The following is a 20,065-nucleotide window of genomic DNA, read 5'->3' as shown; positions in this document are numbered from 1 at the left end:
AGCCTTAACTACATAGCAAGACCTTGTCTCAAAAAGCAAAAATAAAAACAAAAAAATACAAATATAGTAGAAGCCTGACTTGGTGGCGAATGTCTATAACCTCAGCACTCTGGGAGACTTGAGGCAAAAGGATGCAAATTTGAATCCAGCTTGTACAATTTTGCACAATCAAAATAAACATAGTGGGGTTTAAGGATGTGGCTTAGTACCAAAGGCCCTGAATTCAATCAACATGAAAATAATAAAAGAAAAGAAGCCAGGCCTGCTGGTGCCCACCTGTGATTCCAACACTTTGGAGGCTAAGGCAGGAAGATCTCTGTGAGTTAGTTCTAGGACAGCCTGGGCTACACAGTGAGTTCAAGGCTGGTCTGGACTGCACAGTGAAACCTTGTCTCAACACACACACACACACATACACACACACACACACACAAAGAAACAAGAATAAAAATATATGCATCAGTACAAATTCTGTATGATGAAGATTATTAATATGTATATCTAATACATATTAAATTAATTTGATTAATTAATGTACCAATAAAATTAATTTTAAAAAAGAAAAGAATGAACAAACTAAGTGTAAATGGAGCCCAGCAGCTACAGAACCAGTAACCTCAGCAGTGGGATGTGGTAGAAACTGGCAGGGTCCAGGTAGGTAGTCAGGGACCGTGCTAGGAGGATAGTGAGTTCGAGGTCAGCCTGGATAGCTTAGCAAGACCTTGTCTCAAAAGTAAATAAATAATAAATGGATAAGTGACAACATAGTGTAAAATTCAGGAAATGGAAAAAGACACTGATTTCAGTTACTACCTATGTGCAGTTCTCTTGTTTCTTACTAGATCCACAATTAAATGTATCAGTTTAAGCACCTTTTTTGGTATATATTTTATTGTTAATAAGTCGGCTTTTCCACCTGCAATATAATTTGCAAACACCATCACTAGCGGCCGCATACGGTCCACTAATTGGATAAAGAATTCCCTACTGTGTGGTGCTTGTTTTGGTTGAGACCGGGTTTCACTATGCAAATTAGATTGTTCTTAAACTCATTATGTAGCCCAGCTGACTTCGAATTCGCAATCTTTCTGCCTCAGGCTCCCGAGTGCTAGAATTAGAGATACGCTATCACTGTCGTACTAGAAATTTTCTTCTTTTTTCTTTTTGTCTTTTTGAGACGGGGTCTCGCTATGCAATTCAGGCTGGCCTTGAGCTCACTTTGTAGCCCGGGCTGGTCTTGAACTCGCAACGATTGAGTGCTAGGATTACAGGCGTGAGCCACCACGCCCGGTTTAGAAATTTGCTTTTGAAATTTAAAACTCTCGCCCTAATCCGATAGTGGCTAGTTCTGTATTGAGAAATTTAAAACTCCCGCCACCACATCAACCTTTACTACGGCCCCGCCCATAAGGAGGGGCGTCGCATGGTCCCGCCTCTACCGCTAGGGCTGCTGGGAGGGCGCACACACCGGAAACGGAAATCCAGAGCTCTAATTCGTCATTTCCTTTAGTGAGCGGTGCTGAACGGTCCATTTTTCTTAGGGTCTGCCAAACTCTTAGAATGAAGGAGGTAAAGAGCGAACGGGAGCGGGGGAGCCGGCGAAGGCACCGTGACGGGGACCTGGGAATGCCAGCGGCATCGGTAGTGGTGAAGCAGGAGCGTCTCAGCCCAGAACCTGCTCCTGCAGTCCACCGTCGACCGGACTTTTCCGGCGGTAGCCCGTCACCGCCGGCGGGAGAGTCTGGCCGCCCTGGCCACCGCAGCAGCCGAGCCCGAGGAGGTAGCCGGTAAGTGGAAAGCAGCCTGGGTTGGTGGAACTCATAGAAAAAAGAGCACAGGGCTAATGTCAGAAACAGGCCTGTACGAGAGCGCCGCAGCTTGCACTTAATCCTGAGGCGGTGGGGGGTGGGGTTACTAAAAGATGTTTAGTTCCATACCTGACATTTGCGTTATGGCCAACGGGCAGGATCTCGCCCCTTCCCTCAAAGGAGTGTGATAGGGAAGAGTAGGGATGAGGAAGAGGTAGCGCCACAGATTTGCTCCTGGACTGAATATGATTGTAGGGGCAAATGGGGTGCTGGTAATAAGGAAACGAAAAGGCAAGGGTGACTTGTGATGGTGCCTGTAAGCGAGAGGGTTTCGGTAGACAGTTGCAGGTGGGTCTGAAACTCAAGAGAGAAGTCAGGGCTAGCAAAGTGAAGCCCCTGACTGTTTTAGTGGAAAGAGACCTTTACAGATGTGTTTCTGTTTAGTAGTAACCCTGGTACTTAAGGCTAATGGATGTGAGGGAATTAAAATGGAAGTAAAATTCTGTGTGTACCATGTTTCGAATAGGTCCCCGGCCAAAAAGAAAATCAAATCGTCGGGGAGAAGAAGCAAATCTCCTAGGAGTAAAAGAAGCCGAAGTCCTCACCATTCAACAGTCAAAGTGAAAGAGGTAAATGGATTGAGGTATTTTTTTTTTTTTTATTTTTATTGGTACCCGGGATCGAACTCAGGACTGCTTGCTTGCAAGGCAGGCACTTATGCCGCTGAGCTAAATCCCCAGCCCCGGATTGAGGTATTTTGATACTGGGTCCAAGTTTAGAGCCTCTTCCCATAATAGCACAAGTGTATTTCTCCTGTACTTGCAATGGGCTACCCAAAAACTGGGTGCTTGAGGGTTTTCTTAAATTATGCCTTTCATGTTGAGTTGATTGCTGATTCACACCTGGAAAATCTGAACTTGTCAGAAATAATACAGAGACATGTTCATTTTTCTTAGTAGTAACATTTTACGAAGCTATAGTGCTGTGTTGCAAGCAAAATGTTATTGGTATAATCCAGATACAGAACATTTCTGTCACTACAAGGATCCATCGTGTTGTCTTTTAATAGCCACATTCGTTTCTTTCATATCTTTATTCTTCTTTAACTATTGGAAGCTTTTCATCTAATTTTGTTTTGTTTTTTTGAGACAGGGTCTTTCTGTGCAGTTCAGGCTGGCCTGGACTCACTAAGTAGCCCAGGCTGGTCTTGAACTTGCATTGATCCTTCTGCCTCAGTCTCCCAAGTGCTGGGATTACAGATGAGCACCACCTTGCCTGGCTCATCTATTTTTCATTTCTGTATTTTTTTCATGAATGAAATCATTTGAATAGAATCATAGTTGATCTTTTTAAGTTAACAGAATTCTTTGGCGTTTTATACAGGTCATTACACTGATTACTGAGAGTATTCAGTAGTCTAGATTTTGCCATGAGTCCATTAAGGAATATCTAGCTTGTTTCCTGGTTGGGACTGTAAGTTATGCTTACACCTGCTTAAACATTTGTGTACAAGTTTTTGTGCAAACAGTTTGTTTCTTTGGGTTAAATGTTTAGGAGTACAATTGCCGAATTGTACTGTTTTAGTGGTAGTTGCAGATTTAAACCTCAAGAAACTTGGTGTATGCCTGAATTCCAGTACTCTGGATAGTTCTGAAAGCCAGGTCCAAGATTAGGTGTCAGCAGATTTGATTTCTTCTAGACTTTTCTCTTTGGTTTGCAAGTGGCTACCTTTTTATGGTGCCCTCACATCCCTTCCCTCTGTGCACAAGCTCTCTTCTTACAATGACACTGGTCATACTGGATCAGGGCTCCACTCTTACTTCAACTTAATCACATCTTTACCGACCTTGTCCTCTAAATGATTACATTCCAAGGTATTGAGGTTTGGATACTTTAGCATATTAATTTTGGAGGTAACCATTTAGTTTATAACAGTGGCGATAACATTTTACATTCTACCAGCAATGTATGAATGATTGAATTTCTCTATAATTTTGTGTTGTCACTATTTTTTATTATTGTCATGTTAGGCATGTAGTGATAAACCATTGTAATTTTAATTTACATTTTCCCTAATGGCTAAATTTTTTTTGAGACAGGCTTTCTCCATGCTGTTCAGGCTGGCCTCAAACTCACAGCAGTCCTCCTGCCTTGTGGCTAATGATGTTGAACACCTCAATCCATGGTCTGTTTTCAGTTTGTTAAAATACAGTATGAGATGTGAGACTCAAATTGAGGTCCAGATTTTGGTCTGTGAATGGCCTGTAGTGCCCACTTGATCCACTGTCATTTTTACTTTGGACTACTTTTTGCTCCATTGTCAAAACTCATTGGGGCATACATGTATTTCTGAAATCTTTATTCTGTTATGTTGTTTCTCTTGGTGCTAAACTCAGGAATTAAACTCAGGACCTTCACACAAAGGTGTATCCCCAGCCTATTTTTTATTTTTTATTTTGCAAAAGAGTCTTGCTAAGTTGCACAGACAGGGCTTGAACTTGTGATCTTTTTTTTTTTTTTTTTTTTTTTGGTCTTTTTGAGACAGGGTCTTGCTGAGCAGTTCAGTCTGGCCTTGAGTTCACTTTGTAGCCTAGGCTGGTCTTGAACTCGCAATGATCCTCCTGCCTCAGCCTCCTGAGTGCTGGGATTACAGGTGTGAGCCACCACACCTGGCGAATTTGTGATCTTCTTGTCTCAGGCTCCCAGAGTGGTAGGATTACAGGCAAGCACCAGCAGGCCCATCAAAGGGTGAAACCTGTTTAGAGAGGTTCAGGAGAAGATAAGAACAAAGGAATGGGTAACCTTTTAAAAACTTTTGAAGAGTCTTACTTCAAAAAACAATGAAAAAAATGGGGTGGAAGCTGGCATTTCATGGGGTAGAATATGGTGTCTAGAGAACATGTTGCTACATTGATAGAAATGATGATCAGAGATAGATGTGTAGGAGATGGTCGAAAAGTGCCAGAGTGATATTCTTGATAAGAGGGCATGAAATCAAGTTCCCAACTCAAGAACTAACTTTTTTTTTTTTTTTAATTGGGACTAGGGATTGAACTCAGGACTGCCTGCTTGCAAGACAGGTGCTTATGCCGCTGAGCTAAATACTCAGCCCCAGGATTAACTTTTGATAGCACGAAAAGGTCCCAGGTAGGGAGTAAAGAGTGTACTGATAGATGAAAGGTGGGCAGATAGGGAAAGACTCCTTCTGACTGTGAGGAGGGGATGGGCAAGAATGTGTCGGTGAATGAGGAGAAAAGACAGTGGGACAGTGAGTAGATAAGGGAAGCGTAGGGTGATCCCTGAGCATCCTTGAAGAGGCTTGGAATTGTCCGTCTTGAGATCAGTTAAGAGTGAGTGGTGCTTTTTCCCAGCCTCATTTCCCTGTTGTTGCTGCTTGTTGGCTTGCCAGGAGTGTGCAACATAATGGAAGAGGGCAAAGGATTTCAGTGTGTGTGCCAGGAAGTGATCATGCTTCACTATGGAACTTGAGTGAGACAGGAAGGGACATGGAGAGGGTGTGGGACTTGCAAAGGTAGTAGGATTGGAGAGTTGCTGCTTATTGGGATAAGGATTGTTGGTGTTGATAAAATGTGAGTTGGAAAGAATAACGATGGCTAAAAAAAGGTGCCTTAAAATGGAGATTATAGTGTGGTGGGGTTGCTGTTCTGGGAATGAAAAGGTCTGATACAGCCAGGGATGAGCGAGGTGAAGGCAAGACAAATATCCCTGGAAGAGAGGAGCTCAGACAACAGAAAGACCAGAGTTAGAAAGGCTGCCTGTGTGTTACAGAAAGAGTGATGAGCTAATAGAACAATGGTCAGGAAATGAGAGGAAATGGCTTAGGGCTAGTAGATGACATCGTCACTGAGAAGTGGGCGATAAAGGTCTCTGAGATTCAGAACTGGGGGTTTTAGGTAAAAAGGAGGGCTGGTAAGTGTTCTAGATTTGGCAGTGAAGAGTCTGGAAGATACCTACTATACATCCAGGCCCAGACGTGGTTTCAAGGGAGAAAAACCTCTGCCATTTGGGAGACCTGCAGGGCAGGAAGGTAAAAAGCACTGAGACCAAATGTTGAAACTGTAGGTTTGGCTGCGCTTTTCCTGGTTTCACAAATTGAAAGCTGAGATTTTAGGGACATAGTAGTGGATGCACAGAGCTATGTGAGGATTATACAGAGGAGGTGGGGTGATGGTAAGGAGTCTAGTCTAGCTTCCTTAGAGAGTGATTCTTAAACAGGGATAAAGGACTTAATGAGCTTAGGCCTGGTGAATTAAACACAGGTGCTGCCTGGAGTCCTGTTTTGGGGTGATAGGGGTGGGTCTGGATGCTTATCTTCAGAGGCTAGGAAAATTGGAGAAACTGAGTGTTATTCTAAGCAAGGCTGTGTGTAGCAAGGAGAAGGCTTGTCCCAGTCTCGGGATTTTCTCTTCACCCTTCTGGAGGTCAGTCTTGCTGATGCGGGCGGGGTTCCCTCTTCACTCTAGACAGGCTTCACACTCTGGGAAGATGGGACTTGATAAATGAGTATGCTTCCTACCTTCCTTCACTATCCTTGTCGGATGATATGTTTCTTTTTCTTTTTTTCTTATTTCTTTTTTCTCTTTATTTCAATGGTGGTTTTGTTTTGTTTGTTTTTGAGACAGGGTGTCACAATGTAGCTCAGGTTGTTGTCAGACTTACAGTGATCCTTTTGCTTCAGTTTCCAGAGTGCTGGATTAGGGATGTGTTCCACTACACCGGTGGGGGGCGCACCCTGTGATACTGTTTCGCAGTTTTGTTGCAAGGTGCTCAGATAGTAAATACTTGTGTATAACCAGGCTAGCCTTGAACTCCTAGCAGTTCTCTTGCCTGGATTCTGGATTCCCAAGTGCTGGGATTACAGGTATGTACCACCATGCCCAGCAGCAAATTTCTTAATCATTTTAGAATTTGTTTATCTTTTTGAACCTAAGGATAGATACTTGTTATGAAAAGTTCTGCTTGGCTCGTTTTCCCATTGTCTGGCTGTTTCTGTTTAATATTTTAGTGCAGAGAATTTCTAATGTTTAATGAACCACCTTGTATCATTCAGCATAAACATTTTTGTGAGTTGATTTTGTTTGTACTTCTCTCCTTTCCCTCCCTCAAAATTATTTTGAAGCAAGTTCCAGACATGCCATTTCATCTGTAAATTGTGTGTGTGTGTGTGTGTGTGTGTGTGTGTGTGTGTGTGTGTAGTACTGGGAATTGAACTCAGGACCTTGTGTATGCTAGGCAAGCACTCTACCACATTCCTGGCCCATTTGTACATATTTAAGAACACAGCACTAAGAGATAAGATTCTTAGAAAAAGGACAAACCACAAAGCCCAGAACAGTGCACAGCTGTAATTGTAGCACTCTAAGAGTTGCAATCCCAGTACTCTGGGAGGCTGAGGCAAGAGGATCACAAATTCAAGCTCATCCTGAAAAACTTAGTGACTTACTGAGACCCTATCTCAAAATAAAAAATATAATATGGGGCCAGGGATTTAGCTCAGTGGTATAAGCGCCTGCCTGGCAAGCGTGACATTGTGAGTTCAATCCCTGATACAAAAATATATATAAATAAAAATAAATAAATAAATATATATATGTATATAAAATATGGATTGGGATATAGCTCAGCGTTAAGACCCAGGAATAAGTCCTTATTATCATGCAACAAAAACTCCCACAAATTTATTAACCCACCTAATTTTAGAAAGAATATTTTAATCCTAATATATAACATAAAGTGTACAATCGCACCTATTTTTAGCGTACAGTTACTAGTATTAAGCACATTCTCATTGCTGTGCAGCTGTCGCCACCATCTATTCATGTGCTTTCAGTCTCACAAAACTGAAGCTATCCCCAGTAACAGTAAGTTTCCTCCCTTCCCAGCCCCTAGCAACCACTCTTTCACTTTCTGTCTCTGTGAATTACACTGCTCTAGGCACCTCACACAGTGGAACAGTACGTTACTTGTCCTTTTGTGTCTAGCTCATGTCAGCTAGCATAATGTCCTTTGAGATTTATCCATGCTGTAGCAGGTGCCAGAAGTTCCTTCTTTTTTAGGATTAGGTAACGTTCCATTGTAATGCATCTGTTCATCTGTGGCAGCGCCTCTCAGCTATTTTGAATAGTGCTGCTGTGACTTTGAATGTACAAGTGTCTCTTCAAAACGTGCTATCAATTCTAGAAATACAATGACTGGATCATATGATAATTGTATTTTTTTATTTTTTTGGTACCAGGGATCAAACTCACAACCTCGAGCTCGCCCAGCAGGCGCTATGCCTCTGAGCTATAGCCTGGCAGTTATTTTTTATTTTTTGAAGATCCATCACATTGTTTCCCTAATGGTGATACCATTTTATCATTCCTGCTAATAGTACAGGGAGGTCTCAGTTTCTTTATGTTTTTTGGAAGTATGTGTTACTTCCAGTTTTATTGTTGTTGTTGTTTTTTTAGTTGTTTCGTATCTTTTTTATTGTTATTGGCCTGGGAATAATGTCAGAGCCTTGGCCTGTAGCACTGACTACATCTTCAACCTTTTTTTCTTTTTGGTCTTTTTTGGGGGCAGGATCTCATTATATGGTTCAGACTTGCCTTGAACTCACTTTGTAGCCCAGGCTGGCCTCAAACTTACTGAGGTACTTCTACCTCAGCCTTCCTGAGGGCCAGGATTACAGCCATGCATCACCACGCCCAGCTTTCTGTTTTCTGTTTTTTGATAATAGCCATCCTGATGGATGTGAGATCACCTGGATTTTATTTGGTGCTGGGGATTCATTGCCTCCAGCAATGCTGAGTGCATACTCTACTGCTGATTTATAGCTTTCATTTGAAATAATCTTCTATCATGAAGTATCTAGTTGGTGTTCATATTTCTGTGACTGGTTTTTGTATAAATTTACTGTTTAAATCAGTATTGAGATTTAAGATTTGTATATTGTAATACATCAGTGTTTTATGTCTCTGGTTTGGTTTGGCTTTTGTTTGTTTTCTTCAAGATAGGGTTTTACCTATTTAATTAGTTCACAGTAGCTTCAAATGAAAGATCTTTCTGCCTCAGCCTCCTGCTGTGCTGCTTTATATGTGTGCCACCACACCCAACTCTTAAATCTTGTTGAATCTATAGATTCCTATTGCTTCATTTTTTTCTTTCCTTTGCAATTTATTTATAATTTGCGTTCACTTAATAGGTTATAGTGACCCTTGTTTTTCCTGTAAGTTGATAATGATATCTCAAATCTTGTTCAAATTCAGGTTCAGTTTTTTCCCTCTAAGCATAAATGCAATGACAATGCAATAAATGAGTGTTTTACCAAATTTTGAGATAGGATCTTGGTAAATCATTGTTACCTAAAATGGGCTTAAATTTGAGGTCCTCCTACATCAGTCTCTCATAGTGCTGAGATGACAGGCATGTACCATTATGCCCTGGTTGCAGTTACTTTTTTTGTATTTTGAGGCAGTTTTACTAAGTGGTCCATGGCGGACTCAAATTTAGAATCCTGCTCAGCCTACTAGACTTCTAGGATTAATACGTGTGTGCCACTGCACCTGACTCAAAAAAATGTAACCTTAGTCATCTACAGTTTTATATATAAGTTTGTTTTGTTTTGGTCTTTCTGTTTCACTATGCATTTCAGGCTGGCCTTGAACTTGATTTATAGTCCAGGCTGGCGTTGAACTCATGGTAGTCCTCCTGCCTCAGCCTCCCTAGTGCTAAGATTATAGGAGTGTGCCACTATGTCTGGCCTATACATGAATGTTGTGTTCTTTTTTTTTTTTTTTAATTTTTTTTTGTCTTTTTCTTTTTTTTTTTATCGGTACCGGGGATTGAACTCGCGACTGCCTGCTTGTAAGGCAGGCGCTTATGCCGCTGAGCTAAATCCCCAGCCCCGAATGTTGTGTTCTGTACTGTATCTTGCTAGCGCAGTATTTGAAGTCCTTGGGTATCTAAATCTGTAGGCCTTGTTTCTGCTGCTTATGCACAGTGGTGTGTTTCGTTGTATGTCTCCTGCTCTTTGATTTTGAGGCTCATAGTTAATTGATCTTTCCCCCTTGGAGATTTTCTCTTGCTTTGTGTGACTTCAGGAATGCATTAAAATGAAATATTTTTACTTAATATCCAGTTGAATACAATGGGAACACTCCTTTGAGTATCTGAATAATCTGCTAAGTGGAGATTTCTCCATTATAAAACTTGCCTCTCTGGTTTTTCTTTCTACTAAATATTTTTATTTGTCATTATCTCATTCACTTTTAATGTCTGTGAAGTACCCCTTTATGAATTTGTAATCATTTAAACATTATATTATTGAGGAATATGAGAGTACTTTCTACTTTGGTTACTGCAAGTAAGATTGTAGTAAACACCCTCATATTAATGGTTATATTTCTGCTAGAGTTTCTGTAGGCTAGATCCCTGTGAGTGGGATTAGTAGCTTATGAAATTTTGATTAAACACTGCCAAATTAGGGCTGGGCATTTAGCTCATCGGCATAAATGCCTGCCTTGTAAGCATGTGATCATGAGTTCGATCCCCAGTACCAGTTAAAAAAAATTACTGCCAAATTGCCATAAATAGGCTTTGCCACGTTATACTTAGACTGGCAGTGCTGTGAATATCCATTGTTTTGATTTTGCTACTTTTATTTATTTTTTGGTCTTTTTGAGACAAGGTTCTTGCTATGCAGTTTAGGCTGGCCTTGAGCTCAGTTTGTAGCCCAGGCTGGCAATGAACTTGCAGCCTCCTGCATCCTGGGATTACAGGCAGGCACTATCCTGCCCAGCAATTTTGCTACTCTAAAAGAGAAAATTCATATTCTCTTTAGAACTGATGCTTTAGTTATTAGTGAGGATAGACTGTGGGTATTTATTAGACTTCTTCTGATTGTTTTTTTTAATTTTTTTTTATCGGTATTGGGGATCAAACTCACAACCGCCTGCTTGCAAGGCAGGTGCTTATGCCACTGAGCTAAATCTCCAGCCCCTTTATTTATTTAGAGACAGTGTCTCGCTATATGTATAGTTCAGCCTGCCCTTGAATTTACTGTGTAGCCCAGGCTGGCCTCTGAACTCACAGGGATCATCCTGCCTCAGCCTCCCAAGTGCTGGGATTACAGACATCTGTCACCATGCCTGGCTTGACTATTTTTGTATTGAATTATTTGTCTGATTTATTTTCTGATATATTCGTGTATGAAAATTTTTCTACCAGGCTGACTTTCAGAGCATTAGTTTTCAAAAAACGATGGAAACTTCTGCATTTTTAAAAAGTCTTTAAAACAATGTCACTGGGCATGGTGGTTCAAACACAACTCACACACACACACACACACACACACACCACCGCCCCATAATACTGGGATTGAAACCAAGGGCTTTGCAATGTGCTTTTCCCAGCCCTTTTCTAAATATTTTTATTTAGACAGGATCTTGCCAAGTTGCATAGTCTGGCATCCAGCTGGTGATTCTTCCTGCCTCAGCCTAAGAGTGCTGGGTTTACAAGCATGCACCACTGCACCCAGTTCCAGGTTTCTTGCATCTTTAATGTTTTGTTGTGGTACTAGGGATCAAGCTAGGAAATTTTATTCCTAGTCATTAAATAATTTTGTTATCCTTCAGAGTTACAAGATTGGTGGTACATAACCTTAATCTCAGCACGCAGGAGACTGAAGTAGGATTGCCAGTTCCAGGACACTCTGGGCTGCATGGCGAGTTCATTGCCAGCCTGGACTACCTAGCAAGACCCTGTCTCAAAAAGTTTACTTGTGGTTTTATTTTTGGCATAAAAGAAAGCTAACTTTTTTATGTATTTAGTATATAACTACTTAATATCCTTTATTATTCTGTTTTCTCTGTATATTCCTCTATAAATTTGTCTGGTTTATACATGTTGTGAAAGGGAGGGTATTTTTCCTTTCTGTACCAGTTTTTGGGCATGCTAGAAATGAACTTGTGCTCTTAGACCTAACGACAAGTGGCAGCATAGCACATAATCTTAGCAGGCTTCTGAGGGAACATAGCTACCACAGATTGATTACTTTACATCTGTGGAGGATTCTGTCCTGAATGCCAGAATGGAGATCCCCAGAGACTGAAGTGCAGCTCCTTCTAGATGGTGGCCTGCTCCACATAACTGAGTCTGTTTCGATTTCAGGAACACGAGGATCACCCCCGGAGAGGGCGGGAGGATCGGCAGCACCGTGAACCATCCAGTCAGGAACACAGGAGGGCTAGGAACAGTGACCGAGACAGACACCGGGGTCATTCCCGCCAGAGGAGAAGCTCTGGTGAGAGGCCTGGGAGCGGGCCATCTCAGGGACGGGAGCGAGATGGCCAGAGCCTGCAGGCGCAGGAAGAACAGCGTGAGTTTTACAATGCCAGGCGCCGGGAGCACCGCCAGAAGAGCGAAGGCAGCGGAAACGGCAGTGGTGCTCAGGAGTTGGTGCCGCGGCCTGCTGGCAACAACAAAGACAGAGAGGTGCCTGTTAAAGAAAAACCAAGCTTTGAACTCTCTGGGGCACTTCTTGAGGACACTAACACCTTTCGAGGTGTAGTCATTAAGTACAGTGAGCCCCCAGAAGCTCGTATCCCCAAAAAACGGTGGCGTCTCTACCCTTTTAAGAATGACGAGGTACTCCCTGTCATGTACATCCATCGACAAAGTGCTTACCTTCTGGGTCGGCACCGCCGCATTGCAGACATTCCCATCGATCATCCATCGTGTTCAAAGCAGCATGCCGTCTTTCAGTACCGGTAAGTGTGTTTGCAAGGGAAGCATCCAAGGTGCCAGCAGACACTGAATGCTTGCAATCAGGATGACTGATACTTGCTTATGTGTGTGGTGGTACCTCAGTTTACGAATTTAATTTGTTCCATGATTCTGGAAAAGATGGATGTGCTTATGTTTGTTACCCAATGCAGAGTTCACAAACAAAAACAAAATTTTGCCAAATGCTTCTGTTTGCAACCAAATTGTTTACAAATGAAAATGTTCATTAACCAAAGTACTACCACATACACAGAAACCCATACTTGTCATGTCTAATACTAGATTTATCGATTATTTATATATATTTGTTTGTTTTTGAGACAGGGTTTCACTACATAGTTTAGGTTGCCCTTGAACTCACTGTGTAGCCTAGGCTGCCCTTGAATTCGAGACAGTCGTCTTGTCTCAGCCTCCTGAGTGCTGGGGTTACAGGTGTGTGCCACCAAGCCTACCAGTCATTTATTTATATGAGAGCATTGAACTTGGTTTCAGAAACTCAGATTTTGAATTTACCATTGACACTTTCCAAGTATTTGATGCAGGGACAGCCACTGTCTGGGCCTGTTTCCTCCTGCTTCATGGGGCTGTTATGAAAGTTAATGGAGGTGGAACTGAAAACGCCTCGCATATGTGGTGACTAGATCTGCAAGTGCCTACTTAGGTAGTGTATCTGTTAGTATGTGGCCCTTAGAACACTCACCTGAGGAACATGCGACTAGAGTTAATATTCCTATTTGACATAAAGGGAACCTGAAGTTAAATAGAGCCAGGTGACTTGCCTAATAAATGATCATACCAGAGCTCTGGCTCAGACCTAGCTCCCTGACACTGAGGTCCAAGTTCACTGCTTTTTTTAAATTGGTATAAAGCTAAAATATATTAAAATATAGGCCAAAGAAACATTTATTAGTGATACACAACAGGATCGACAAGCATTTTAGGCTTTTGATCTACTATGGATTGCTTGCATCTACCTAACAACGAGTTCTTAGTTACTTTTCTAGTGCATGTATTTAAACTACCGCACTCCCAGTTTTACTATCCAGCACAGTGCTTTCCCCTGATTTCCGAGTTTTAGCTTGAATTGTATTCAAGCCAGGTTACGTACATCATTTGGACTTTGTACAGATTCTTGGTTAAAAAGGCTGGATACTGAGGCAGGATTTTCCTCACTACTTCTCTCTTTTCCCTTCTCTAGGCTTGTGGAATATACTCGTGCCGATGGTACCGTTGGCCGAAGGGTGAAGCCCTACATCATTGACTTGGGCTCAGGCAATGGAACTTTCCTGAACAACAAGCGTATTGAGCCACAGAGATACTATGAACTAAAAGAAAAGGATGTACTTAAATTTGGGTTCAGCAGTAGAGAGTATGTCCTGCTACACGAGTCATCAGACACCTCTGAACTAGACAGGAAGGACGATGAGGATGACTACGAGGAGGAGGTAGTTTCTGACAGTTAGCAAACTAAGAACCCAGACTCCTGAGACACCTTTTCCTTCGTGGGACACTTTGGGATCGACGCCGAGAGCACTGTGCTGCTCTCTGTAATGCCTCCTACTGCCTTAAGTCTTTCTTCTGTTGCCAACCAGCTTACATTACAGATGAAGAACACTGACTTACATTTCATTGGACTTTTTCTGTGGCACGTCGGCCACATGCCTGTGGGTATTTTGTTTTCAGATCTGCTACTGAGGAAACTAAACCCGTGCTTACAGGGGAATTGTGGCTTGTTCTCTTTGTACAGTTGCTTTATTTATATAGTTACTAAGACCAAGAGTTTTTGTTTGGGGGGGGCAAAGCCCTGAGCAGAGGATCTTACTAAGCTTTGGTGGTCACCAAAACAGCCTCCAGCATATACCAAAGCTTCATCCTGGTTGAGCTCTTGAGTCATACAAGTTGATTTGCACTTAGTTTTTGTTTTTTTGTTTTGGGGTTCTTGGGGGGTACTACATGACCTCATTATTGACTGTTAAACGATGCTTTATGGCACCTGCTGAAGCACATGACTATATAGGAAAGTCATGGCTAATAATAAGGGTGCTGGTTCAATATCATGAGAGGATGAAATGGGTTGTGGATCTGCTTCCTATGAGAAAATTTCTGATTTCTCCATGGAACATGTACATAAAATTTTCATCATCTTGTCTTTTTTTTTTTTTTTTTTTTTTGGTTTTACATTTTTATCAAAACGTTTATCCTTTTTTTCCCCCTTTGAGAGATACACTGTCACTTAACCTGACAGGGTCCTACTTTATTCTTACGTGTATATATGTCTAAAGAACATTATCTATCGTATCTATTTCATCTTTAAAAATTGTTCAGAAAGGTGTTTACCTCCCAAGGCTGGAAAGCAAGGGGACTGCGAGTTTCCAAGTGTTTCACTATAGGACAGTGTGTAAGTAGAAAAGTATTAACTACTTACATAACATACATGTGTATATATATATAAACTATGTGTTAAAGAGCTGCATACTGATTTTCATATAATGTTTTGTGATAAAAATGTAATACCACATGGGCCTCCCTGCATTTGAAGAGCAGGTTTTCATTTATATGTATTTTTGGGATAAAAATAAAATTTGTAAATATAACCCCATTTCAAAGGGTAATATTGTGCTTTCCTAGTATAGATGATGTATCCATAGGTTTTGACTGCTAAAAGAGCCTTTGTATCAGTTGTAGTTATTGTAGTTATTTAAAGTGTTGGGAAAGAGAGCAGAAAATAGCAAAAAGAGGACATGTACCTCCCTTACAATCCAAGACCTCCCATCCCAGCACCCCCTGGTGCATTATCACATTTGGGAACAGTATATACAGTATAACTGAGCTGGCAGTGAAGGGGTTTTTCCTTTCCAGAATATCCAGAGCTTGGGCTGAGTTGTATGTGGCTGTCCTCTGTCTCACACAGTGAAATGCCATGTGTACCACTTCCTGTTAGGTGACAGCGGAGAGGAAGGGACACGCTCCTGCTGTTAATCCTTCCCTGTTAAGGTATTAACTTAGAGTGCTTAGAGTGGATGAGATTGTCTTTTCCATTGGTTTTGCAATAGGGTCTCACATTCCCACATGTACTCGGCCAAAAGTTGGCTCGTGCGTAGGAGAGCAACTCACTGTTCATTCAAAAGAAATTAAAAGATCCTTTTGTAAAAGTGAACGCTTACAAAAGAAAAAAAAGTTTTAGATTTAGGGCCAGGGATTTAGCTCAGTGGCAGTGCACCTGCCTGGCAAGCGCAATGTTGTAAGTTCGGTCCCCAGTACCAAAAAAAGAACACTTAATAAAGTCAGACGAAAGGAAACTAGAAGGAGTTCTATTCAGCCCCTCTAACTGCTATTTTCCTCACTTTCACAATTGCCATTGGTCACATATTAACATATGTATCTGTCTAAAACGTAGATTTGATAAATATTTTTCTTCCTCCAGGTACAAGATTGTCTCTCTGGGATTAGCATTCATCTGGAATCTCACGCTAGGGGCTCTGTTCACTGTGTGCTACATATAGCTGCTGCCCAGTAGCTTTGGGTTACTTTGCTGGACACTGGTTGATGACCGCTTTGCTTACATTTTCCATTAGGTGGTCCCAGTTACATAGTGAACATTTGCTTTAGTGGAGCAGTAGCTTCCTGGATGAACAGATTCTTTTTTTTGCGGTACTGGGATTGAACTCATGACCTCGTGCTTGCCAGGCAGGCACTTATGCCACTGAGCTAAATCCCCAGCCCTGATGAGCAGATTTTTTTTTTTTTTTTTTTTTTTTTTTTTTGTCTTTTTCCTTTTTATCGGTACCGGGGATTGAACTCACGACTGCCTGCTTGGCAAGGCAGGTGCTTATGCTGCTGAGCTAAATCCCCAGCCCGATGAGCAGATTCTTAATGCCAAACATCTGGGAAGGTGTCTTTGGTTTTGTTTTCTTTCTTTTTCTTTTTTTTTTTTTTTAAGGGAAATTTAAGAAAATGACACTATCTCTAAAGTTGGAAAAACATGTTCATCTTGGGTAGTCACAGGCTCATCTTTTCTCCCCACTGGCTGGCTTACCTACAGATCACTGCTGCCCAAAGCAGGCTGTGCTGCAGCACAGCCCTCTGCTTCTGATCCCTTCCCCTGCATCCTCTGGTGGCTCGTGGCTGTGCAGAGGTACGGAACACGATCTTTTCTGCATCACTCTTGCTGGTCACATTCGAACTCCCTCATTTTAACATTGACAAAGGACAGCCTGTGAAATACAACTAGTGATGGAACTTGCAAATTACTTTTTATTGTGTCCTGGAGATAAAGCAGAAGTCACTGAAATAATGGAAAACTTTTTAAAAAATGTTTATTACTGTATTTGGGTGCCAGTATACAGTATCGCTTAGTTTTAAAAAGCTTACAACTTAAATATATATATCAAGTGAATATCATTTGATATGGTATAGAGATGTTTATATATATATATATATATATATATATGTATATATATATATATATATATATATGGAGAGAGAGAGAGTGTGTGTGTGTGTGTGTGTGTGTGTGTGTGTGTGTCAGGATTGAACTCAACCTCACGCTTGCCAGGCAGGCACTTAAGCTGCTGAGCTAACCCCTCCAGTCCCAAGATGGTTATATTTTTTAATATCTTTCATGTTATGGGAATTGCTTGTGGATCTGAGGAACAGCGATTAATTGGAGCCTAAATGTGACATACAGTGGAGTGTAAAGCCAAAACATTTGGTCTCTTGGAGAGTTTCCCGTGTATTTATCTAATGAGGAACAAAAAGATGGTTGCTAAAACTCCGAATGGCAAAACTCCCAAATAGGGGATTTAGCTCAGCGGTGTAAGCACCTGCCTTGCAAGCAGGCGGTCGTGAGTTCGATCCCTGGTGCCGATAAAAAGGAAAAAGACAAAAAACCCAAAAAACAAAAAACTCCCAAATAGTTATTCCCACCCTAAAGCAAAGGAATCCAATCAGTTTCCTGTGCTTGCTAGACTAACAGTTCATTTATGGCTGTGAGTCAAATGGAGCAACAACTGTAATGTGGGGTGTACCTTGTGAAAGATGATGTTTGAGTATATATATATATATATATATATATACTCAATATATAAATATTTGGAGGGGTGGTACTGGGGATTGAACCCAGAGCCTTTACATTGAACTCCATTGCCAGTCCTTTTTTATTTTATGTTTTGAGGTAGGGTCCCACAAATTTGCCTAGATGGGGCTTGAATCAGTAATCTTCCTGCTTCAGCCTTCTAGAGTGCTGTGATTACAGGCTTCTGCCACTATGCCTTATTAAAAATAATTTTGCTTGTGTTTTGGCTCAGCATGGTGTCACATGCCCATAATCTCAGCATTTAGGAGGCTGAGGCAGGAAGATTACAGCAATTTTAAGGCCATTCTGGGCTATGTAGTGAGTTCAGGACCAGTATGAACTACATAGCTGTTGGTGTCAAGTTGGAGCCCAAAGTGCTATCTTCCTGTTGTCTGTTGGCCGTTTCAGAACTTTAGAAATGTAATGATCAATTCACTAGAAAGAAATCCCCTCCCCACCTAGTAAGGCCATGCCCCCTGGTGAACCAGCCCCTCTGGGCCCAGGGGAGAGAAAGCAACCCTTCCCTGCAAGGCCCCAATGCTTTTGGGGGAACATGGATGAACAGCCTTCCCACACCTCTCTGCCACCCCAGGAATCTGAGATTGGAGGATAAAGAAGCAGGGTGCAATCTCAGACCTCCAGCCCACCCAGGACAAGCCCTGATGACACAGCTGCAAAAGAAATTAGAAGTTCACACCTGAAATTTCTGAGGTGATGGCAGCTGAAGTAAAGAGACAACTTGGTGCTTACTCTGCATGCCTGTGTGTGGTGGTCTGAGCATCTGTTTAGAGGATAGCAGTGTGCATTACAGTAACCATGGTTGATTTCCTACTGCCTTGTTTTTGAAATCCAATATCGTTTCCATTGTTTTGTTTTGTTGTCTTATTCTCTTTAAAATTAAAAAAAAGTTTGTTATTGTTTTTCTTTAAATCAGTATCATTAAGAGGGCATTGTGCCCAGTTCAACAGTCCAGGAAGCAGCAGTGGAAGGGAGTCTATAAATTGTTTATCTAAACTCCCATAGTTGTAGGGCTGGAATGAGGGGACTCACTCAATCCTGATTCAAGTAATCTTCTAGACTGTTCCTTCCCACCTGGAAGAGAGTAGCAGGGAAAGACATTTGATACATTGGCTGCTCAACTCATTGGGGGTTCAAAGAAATAATGGGTGGGACTTCTGGGGGTGGAGAGTTATTCAGGCAAATCCCTCATAAAGTATGAGAGATACTTGGAAATGATCATGTTGATTGATAAAATAGATGGCCAGTAATTGAGTGCCAAAGTGCCAAGAGTTGAGAACAATAAAACTGGCCACTACTGAGCAGCACTTTGTGTGGACCAGGTAAAGGTCTAAGCATTTTGTAGGGTATTAACTTGGATGAACTCATTTCATTCACATGACTCAATGAGGCAGCCTTCAGGTAACATTCCATTTTGCAAATGAGATAACTGAGGCACAGATCAAGCTCACACAGTGGTAGGTAGGACTGCAATTCAAAAAGTCACATGAAGAGAGGTTCTTGCTAAGCAGTCCAGGATGGTCTTCAACTCCTGGGTTCAACTGATATTTCCCTCTCTGCCTCCTGAATAGCTAGATGACCAGATGCCACATTTGCAATGTGATAGATGGACTGTGTCTTAGTCTGGGGAGACTCAGATCACTAATGGGAGAAGCTCAGGATTGTGGAAATGCAGAGAAATAGGGGTTTTTTGGTAGTTGTTTTTGGATTTTTGGAGATGGTGTCAATGTAGTTCAGGCTGGCCTAGAATTCAGAGCGATCTTCCGGTCTCTGCCTCCAGCCTCTTGAGTGCTGGGATTGCAGGCATGTGCCACCATGCCTGTCTTAGAAACAACGAAAGCCTTATGCATCAAAAAATGAGTAGATTGCCAGAGGAGGCTAAGGGGGAACAAAATTGTGTAGGGAGGCTTTGAAAGAACTTGAAATTCAATAGGTGAATAGAGGTGAGACTTCTGCCTTTTCAAGCTACCTGCTAAACTTTTAAGGTAAAAGTTTTCTTTTTTTATTTTGGCCAGGCATGGTGGTGCATGCCTATAACCCCAGTACTGGGAGGCTGAGGCAGGAGGATTGCTGTGAGTTTGAGATCAGCTTGGGCTATGTGACTGGAAGGCCAGTCTGAGGTCCATGTCGAGACCCTGTCTTGTGGGTGGCAGCAAAATATATCATGTACAGGTGCTAATTCCCTATGATGAATATGATCATAATGTATATCTAAAGTGTACTAATAAACTTAATTGTATTTAAAAAAGAAAAGAAACATTTTTTTCTTTTTGATGCTAGGAATAAAATCCAAGTCCTTCTGCAGTGCATCAGTATATGCTAGGCAAGTGCTCTGCAACTAGCCTACCTCTCTAGTCCTATTTATTTAGTTACTTTA

General features: G+C 41.6%; 1 protein-coding gene, 1 long non-coding RNA gene and 1 pseudogene across 2 annotated transcripts; 2 read left to right on the top strand and 1 right to left on the bottom strand.

The window, feature by feature from the left end:
• Positions 1-1,496: 1,496 nt before the first annotated feature.
• On the top strand, positions 1,497-15,195 carry Snip1 (Smad nuclear interacting protein 1). The gene is made up of 4 exons (XM_003471117.5): positions 1,497-1,787; positions 2,335-2,437; positions 11,982-12,580; positions 13,795-15,195. The coding sequence occupies exons 1-4, from the start codon at positions 1,561-1,563 to the stop codon at positions 14,057-14,059; spliced, it is 1,194 nt and encodes a 397-aa protein (XP_003471165.1). The 5' UTR covers positions 1,497-1,560; the 3' UTR covers positions 14,060-15,195.
• On the bottom strand, positions 12,575-19,195 carry LOC134473003 (uncharacterized). The gene is made up of 3 exons (XR_010043087.1): positions 18,368-19,195; positions 16,633-16,810; positions 12,575-12,707 (listed from the first exon to the last, which is right to left on the bottom strand). It is a non-coding gene; the product is annotated as an uncharacterized LOC134473003 (long non-coding RNA).
• LOC111757221 (small nucleolar RNA SNORA2/SNORA34 family) lies at positions 17,996-18,121 on the top strand (annotated as a pseudogene).
• Positions 19,196-20,065: the final 870 nt, after the last annotated feature.

The sequence above is a fragment of the Cavia porcellus genome, unplaced genomic scaffold (assembly GCF_034190915.1).
Source record: "Cavia porcellus strain 051 isolate PalLab524CR breed Dunkin Hartley unplaced genomic scaffold, mCavPor4.1 scaffold_25, whole genome shotgun sequence".
Taxonomy (NCBI): Eukaryota; Metazoa; Chordata; class Mammalia; order Rodentia; family Caviidae; genus Cavia; species Cavia porcellus.
Note: the sequence above shows the minus strand (reverse complement) of the source record. Positions and strands in the feature narration are given on the sequence as shown.